Source organism: Engraulis encrasicolus, chromosome 3 (genome assembly GCF_034702125.1).
Source record: "Engraulis encrasicolus isolate BLACKSEA-1 chromosome 3, IST_EnEncr_1.0, whole genome shotgun sequence".
Lineage (NCBI taxonomy): Eukaryota > Metazoa > Chordata > Actinopteri > Clupeiformes > Engraulidae > Engraulis > Engraulis encrasicolus.
The window spans coordinates 41,250,393-41,257,892 of record NC_085859.1 but is presented as its reverse complement, the minus strand read 5'-3'; the positions used below and the strand labels follow the sequence as shown (position 1 = coordinate 41,257,892).

Below are 7,500 nucleotides of genomic sequence, written 5' to 3'. Positions count from 1 at the left end.
CCCTGGCCGCCTCAGAGGAGAGCCAGCCAGTGCCCCGCCCCCCGGAGGTCACGCCACACTGCCTCTGGATACAGGTGACGCCGACCATCATGACCTCGACCTGGCATTGTGGCTCTAGTTAGTTAGTTAGTAAGTTAGATAGTTAGTAAGTTAGTTAATTAGCTAGTTAGCTAGCTAGTTAGTTAGTTATACACTTTGTTTAGTTATACAGTAGTTATATACCCCATCTGGGGTCACGCCACTGCCACTGCTGGATACAGGTGCCGCCAACCACCATCATATCTACCTGGTATTGTGGCTCTAGCTAAGTAGTTAGTTAGATAATATTTAGTTAGTTGTTTAGTTATAGTTATATACTCTGAGGTCACTGCCTCTGGATACAGGTGACGACAGCCATCATAACCCCTACCTGTCATTGTGGCTCTTGTGTGTGTGTGTGTATTAAGGCTGTAACGATATTGCATCGAACCGAGGGATCGCGGTACGCAGACCCACGAACCCCTATCGCGAACCTTCCTCGCAGAATCGCGATGCGCCCTTTTAAACCCTCAGTCTAGAAAACAGCAGGATACAGGCAAATGCTTGCATATGCGCTTAATGCAAGTATATGCGCTCAAAGACAATTAGAAATGGGGCGCACACGACCGAGTAACACTTCCATTCACCCCTCTCTCCTGTAAAATGTTCCGTCCAACCAGCAGCATGTGCATTGGTTGTTATTCATTGCCTGAGCAACCTCCGCGACCGCGAGACAAAAAACTTGGGCAAACGTCGGAAGGTAAAGCACAGAAATGAACAGCAGACCAAGAAGGCTTTATCAAACGTGTGAAGATGTTTTTGATTCATGCATGTGTTGCACACTTAAATGAATGATTGTCCTCAAGTGTGTGTTGAGTTCTCCATGGGTTCTTTGTGGTTTATTTACATCTTTCTCAGGACAAAAACATACTGCTCACAGCATAACCGCTGCCTTCAAGATCACAACACAACTGTCACTTCTCAGTTACGTTCTTCTCGCGTGACCTAGTCACTGGCTACAGAACTCATAGCTGGTCTTATGATGCCATCTAGTGGCGAAAACGTGCAACAGCACGATTAAAGCAAAACAACTTCTGACAGGACAACAAAAAGACAGAGAATGAGAATCAGGGAATAATAAGGGAATAACAAAAAGACAAAAATGGGGGGTCCACTACACTCTCCCCTGCTAAATTAAATGGCGTCCCGACATTTCCCGCTTCAGTTCATACTGTTTTCAACAGTTTGATTGCTTTCAGGTTAAGAGTCCCAAGTTAAGACACATGTCTAATAACAGACATCACATAACATTTATCTCTAAGTTTCAAGATCATGTGTTCAATAGAGGAGGTCATTGTGCACTATGACCGCCATCCATTTCTCCGCAGTGTCCACGGGCATTCTGTCTCAGCTGGGAAAGGGATGACCTTTGACCTGGAGCAAGTCTGATCATGGAATCTAACACTTAACATGTTCAACATACTTAACATCTTATCACTTCTCTTACGTAAGAGTTTTTTTTCACAGTGTCAGTAATGATACTTATTTGTTACTTTCCTCCTACCAAGACTAATTCTTCTTCGAAAAAGCTAGTGTGATTCTAAGTGAACTGTCTCATCTCTTCTTCAACCATTCTTCATACATCACACACACACTGTCACACACACACACACACACACACACATCTTAAACTAGACTGCATGAATTTAACTCAAAGGTAAGTAACTCTATGCATTTTAAACTGACTTGAACTAAGTGTAGGCCGTCCTAGAGTGTCATGTGAGTGTTCTAGGTGCATATCTAATTCTGGAAGGATATGGTCTTGCAGGCGGTGAGGATGGTGGCGACACCTCTCTCTCTCCCTCAGGATCGGCCGGCTGGAAGGCTGGTGGCGACACCTCTACCTCTCCCTCTGGATCGGCCATCACTGTCTCTACTTCGCCTGGCTCCACCACTTGTTCCTCCTCACTCACTGGCTCTGCGATGCCATCTCCTTCCCCAGGTGCTGGTTCTGCTACCGGCTGATGTGGGTGGAACTCCATGGCCTCGGCTCTCAGGTCGCTCTGTCGCTCTGTGGGCCCCTCCTCAGTCCAGCCAGCGATGCCTCTCCAGTCATCCTCTTCCTGGTCAGATGAAGGCTCTGGTTCTGTGTGGCGTGTGGTCTTGGTTCTTTTCTTGTCAGTGTGTCCTTTCTCAACTCTTTTCTTCTCAGGTCTCTGTGTGTCGACCGGCAAGAAGTCACAGGGAAGCAGCAGGTTCCGATGAAGCACTCGAGTGCGGCCCTGGCCATCTTCTGGTTTTACTTCATACACAGGACTTTCCGGATATTTCCTCTTCACCACCACATGGACTTTCTCTTCCCAGAACGATCTCAGCTTACCAGGCCCACCCCTTTCTGTGAGATTTCGGATCAGGACTCTATTCCCAGGATGTAGCTCTGCTCCCTGAATCTTTCTGTCATAGAGTTCTTTTCCTCTTCTCCCACTAGCCTGGGCTGCCTTGTTGGCCAACTGGTATGCCTCCTCCATTCTGAGCTTCCATTTCCTTGCGTACTCCTCATGAGACACACTACCAGCGCTGTGTGGGATGCCGAACATGCTGTCTATGGGCAATCTGGGGTTACGGCCAAAGAGCAGAAAGTATGGGGCATATCCAGTGGACTCATTTCGGGTGACATTGTATGCGTGAACAACTTTGTCAAGGGAACTTTTCCAGTCGGCTTTGGCTTCATTATCCAGGTTACGCAGCATGGCCAGCAGGGTGCGATTAAAGCGTTCTACCTGACCGTTCCCCTGGGGGTGGTAGGGGGTCGTGCGTGAGCCTTGGATGCCACTGTACTTTTGGAGTTCAGCAAACAGTTTGTTTTCCCACTCTCTCCCTTGGTCATGGTGCAATTTAGCGGGGAAGCCGAATTTCAAGACAAAGTCTCCAAAGATTTTCTCAGCTGCTGTTCGAGCACTGTTGTTTTTGCATGCATACGCCTGGGCAAAGCGTGTAAAATGGTCCATGACCACTAGGATGTAATCGTATCCTCCTTTGCACTTCTCTAGATGGAGGAAGTCAACTGAGACCAGCTCAAAGGGGTATGTTGTCTTGATACTAGTGAGTGGCGCTCTTACTGCTCTCTGGGGTCTCTTACGCTTCACACAACTGCACACGTTGTTAATGTGGTGCTCTACATCTCTCTGCATGTGTGGCCAGAAGAAGCGCTCACGGACTAGATTGAGTGTTCGTTCAACACCTAAGTGACCCATCTCTTCATGTAACTGGTTCAGGATCAGGGGCCGAAACTTTGGTGGCATCACTAGTTGTGTTCGTGTAGATGTTTGGCGCCGGAGTACACCGTCAGCATGACACAACAGTTTAGCTTTCTCTCTAGCAAACACTGACAACTCACTGTGCACGTCAATGATCCTGGGCCACTGCTGCTGGATGACACACCGCTTCACCTGCTGTAGTAGGGGATCCTCCGCCTGTGCGGCCCTCAGGTCGTCTGGGGAGATCTGCGTGACGGTGTCATTCTGCCCTTCACTGCTCGCCGCCGTGATTGCTGTGGTTATGGCCAGTGGACACAGGAGCGGCTCTCTGTCTTCCTGCTGGATGGACAGACCTTTGGAGAAACTAGACAAGACTTCAGGCTGGATCTGCTGGGAACAGGTAAGCATGTAATTCTCTAGAGACATTCTGGATAGCCCGTCTGCATCAGAGTTAGACTTCCCTGGCCTGTACTTGATCGTAAATCGGAAGTCTGCTAACTCGGCCACCCATCTCAGCAGTGTTGCATTCAGTTTAGCAGTGGTAAGTACATATGTTAGAGGATTATTATCAGTATACACTACAAAGTTTGGAGTATAATACAAATAATCTCTAAATCGCTCACAGATGGCCCATTTCATTGCTAAAAATTCTAGCTTACCAGAGTGGAGATGGTAATTTTTCTCTGCAGCAGAGAGAGTGCGGGAGCCATAAGCAATGACCTTCATCTTTCCTTCCTGTCTTTGATAAAGCACTGCCCCGAGTCCTTCTTGTGAAGCGTCACAGTGTAGGACGAACGGCTCTTCAAAGTTGGGGTAGCCCAGTACAGGGGGGCTAGACAGGTGATCTATCAGCTGACACAGTACTGCACTATGCTCATCTGTCCACTTGATTCGCTGATGGGAGGGCACCTGGGTTCGCTTTTTCTTTTGTGACACTGCTTTTCTCTTCTTGTGATCAGCCACTGTGGCGTCCTGGCTTGACACGTCAGAGCACAACAGGGCATACAGAGGCTTGGCAATGCGAGAGAAGTTTGGGATGTATGATCTGTAGTATGAGATGAAGCCAAGTAGCTTTCTCAACTCACCCACGGTAGCTGGTTTTCGTTCTTTCATATCTTGCACGGGGGCCACCTCTGCTGGATCCATCGTGTAGCCTTCTTTTGTCACGATCTTCCCCAGGAATCTGACCTTGTTCTTGAACAGCTCACACTTCTTGGCAGTCAGTTTCACCCCATGCTGCTGATACCGTCGAAGCACTTTCCTAACATCATTCAGGTGGTTATCAAATGTTTTACTGTGACACAAGTTGTCATCTAAGTAGGGCTCACATACCTCATCTCGCAGGCCAACCAGGCATTCCTCCATACTGCGTTGGAATTCAGAGGGCGCACTAGACAAGCCGAAGGGAATTCTTACCCACTCATAGAGTCCCCAGGGTGTTATAAAGGCAGTGAGGGGCCTACTACTCTCTTCCATAAAGCCCTGGTGATACGCTTTGCCTTGGTCTAGCACTGAAAACCAGGCACTGCCGTGTAAGCTGTCTAGCATGTCTTGAATGCGTGGGATGGGATGGCGATCAGGCAGTGACTTTTGGTTGAGCTCCCTATAATCACAGCAGAGACGGAGAGTACCATCTTTTTTCCGCACACAGACAATGGGTGATGAGTAGTGCGATCGTGATTTCTGAATCCAGCCCCTGTTCAGGAGATCTTCTAAGTACTGCTTGACGTCTCTGTGTAGGGGTTTAGGAACAGACACATACGTACGGCGTACAGGTGTTGGGTCAGTGAGTCTGATTTTGAGCTGCAGAGAAGGGATACAGCCTGCATCATTTTCATCTCTCGCGAATGCTCGACACTCTTCCCTCAACATCTGCTTCACTTTCTGCTGCTGTACAAAGGGGAGGTGAGAGAGGTCAATCGGTGGATCATACCTGTCTTTGTCATCCAGCTCCTTTTCAGCAAGTTGAAGTTCCTCATTGATGACTGTAGGGGGCACCACAGGAGAGGCTGGGGGGACGACGACAGGCTTGGCTTCTGCAGGATACACAGCTTTGACTAACTGGACTTGCCCTAGGACTGTGCGGGGGCTCAGAGTAATGTCATGGCATGTGTCGTTAGCAACAGGCAGGGCTAGGCGAGAGTATGTCCCTTTACTCAGTGTTAACATGTTCTCTGTCATATTAAGACCATCTGGCAAGGGGGCTTGTTCGTCAGGCATAAACAGTGCTTCTTGTCTAGCTATCAGAGGCCCTGTCCTCACTGAACACTTCACACTTTTCACTTGGCCAGCTGGTATCACTTCTTTCTGCCTTCCCATTCTCACCACACCATCACTGCACTCAGGGTCACTGGCTTTTACAATTTTCACAAACATTTCAGCCTTTTTACAGTCAAAAGAGAAAGCTGTGCTCACCGCCTGTGCGACTACCTCCTGTGGGTGGCCCACCCCACTCTTCAGCAGCTGCTCGATGACATTGTACCCGATGATTGGCTCCTCAGCTGCACCCTTCTCACTGGTCACTAGCATCGGGACTTGTAGCATGAAGTGCGGGGCTTGGGCTGGCTCGAGCTGGAACTCCACTTCCACCCACCCTCGAAACGGGATGTCTGTCTGGTTGACGGCTTTCCCCACCAGAGCGCCGGGGCCTAGCAGCTCTACAGTGTCACGGACTCTCACCTTCGGGATGTTCTTCTTCCGCCAGGCTTCGTTGATGAGGCAAACTTGTGACCCTGTGTCCCATAATGCTTCAGTCTTCACACCATTGAAGTAGCAGCTGACCATGCACTTCTTTCCGATGAGACGCAGCAGCTGAGACTGGTGTCGGGGAGAGATGTGGCTGATGTTCACAGACCCTGGAAGACGCTCACCTGGTCCCTCTGCTGCCTGCACCTTCTCTTCCAGCTGTTGGATGCAGTCCCTCAGGATCGCCTGCGTCTCACTGGACTCACCGGGCTGTTCTTGGATGGCACTTCCTACACTCTGGCCAGACAGGTTCACTGTGTCACTGTTACCGCTGTATCTCCGCTGACCCCTACAGTCTCGAGCGAGGTGTCCAGCCAGGCCGCATTTGAAGCAGTGGTCACATTGCTCCTCATTGCCTCTCTCCTGACATCCTCTGCACGCCCGTCTGGTCCTGGGTCTGAACTGGTTCGGTGATCGTGGTGACTGCTGGTGGTGTTGGAACTGGTTCGGTGGCCGTGGTGACTGATGAACATTCTTCCTCAGCTCTGCTACCTCCTCTCTCAGTTGCTTGACAGCATCCATCAGTTCCATCTCGATGTTACTTTTTGCCGTGGTGACTTTTTGGCTTTTGACATTGGCCCTGGCTGAGACTGTGTCTGTTTGCAACTGATCCCGAGCTGTCTCTGCTTGCAACTCATTTACTCTGGCGGGTTTGACTGCGTGACTCCTTCTCATCTTCTGTTCTCTCTCTACATCAACAGCGGCCGCATCGTTCATTTTCTCTATCAGCATCTCGTCAGTCACGCTCTGATCATCCATGTAGCATTTTAGTTGCAGCTTGATGTTATCGCTCAGTAGCCCGGTGCTAAGGGACCTGAGGAATTTTCTCTGAATTAGGTCGGGGCTGTACTGCACATCAGCGCTAGAATCAAAAGCAGCGGCCATCAGTCTTTCTTTAAGTTCAATTGCCCGAAATAAAAAGTTCTGAGGGGATTCTTTAGCATCTTGGGCAATATTCACGAGTCTATGAAACAGATCGGTGGTGCTGTTTTCTTTGTAGTGAGCTTTCAGAATCGTTTTTAAATGGCTAAGTGTCAAACTACTCTTGCTTTCCAGCATATCTCGGAGACTCATTCCGGGAGAGGCAGCTTTCACTACAGCTTCGACAATTTCGGCATCACTGTGGCCTTTACGTTTCCCCGTGTCAATCTGATGCATAAGACTGGTGTATGACAGTTTATCCTTCTGTCCCAGCTCACCTATTTGGCCGCTAATTCTGAACTCCCGTCTGATGACCACTTCTGACGCTCGGGAAACTGTAGGTTGAGGATCGATAGGTGAGCTAGTTGTCATGGGCGAGCTAGTGGTCTTGTTTACGTTCCCTCTCAGCCGATTCATTTCTTCCTCTATCAATTTCGTTGACTCCTGGAAGCGTATCTGCATCTCGGCATACTGTCGCTGTAAACGCTGTATCTCACACTCGCTAGTGCCACTTTCCCCATCGCCTTTCGCTCCACTTTGCCTCAACGTTTTAGCTGTA

General features: G+C 49.2%; 1 protein-coding gene across 1 annotated transcript in view; it reads left to right on the top strand.

Annotated features, from left to right (window-relative positions):
* The window catches only part of LOC134444748 (phosphatidylinositol 4-kinase alpha-like), a 77,416-nt gene that overhangs the window by 46,464 nt on the left and 23,452 nt on the right, over positions 1–7,500 (top strand). Inside the window, exon 23 of the mRNA XM_063193968.1 lies at positions 1–74. This exon is cut by the window's left edge and continues 85 nt beyond it. Coding sequence (XP_063050038.1) covers positions 1–74 — 74 coding nt within the window. The remainder of the gene's footprint in view (positions 75–7,500) is intronic.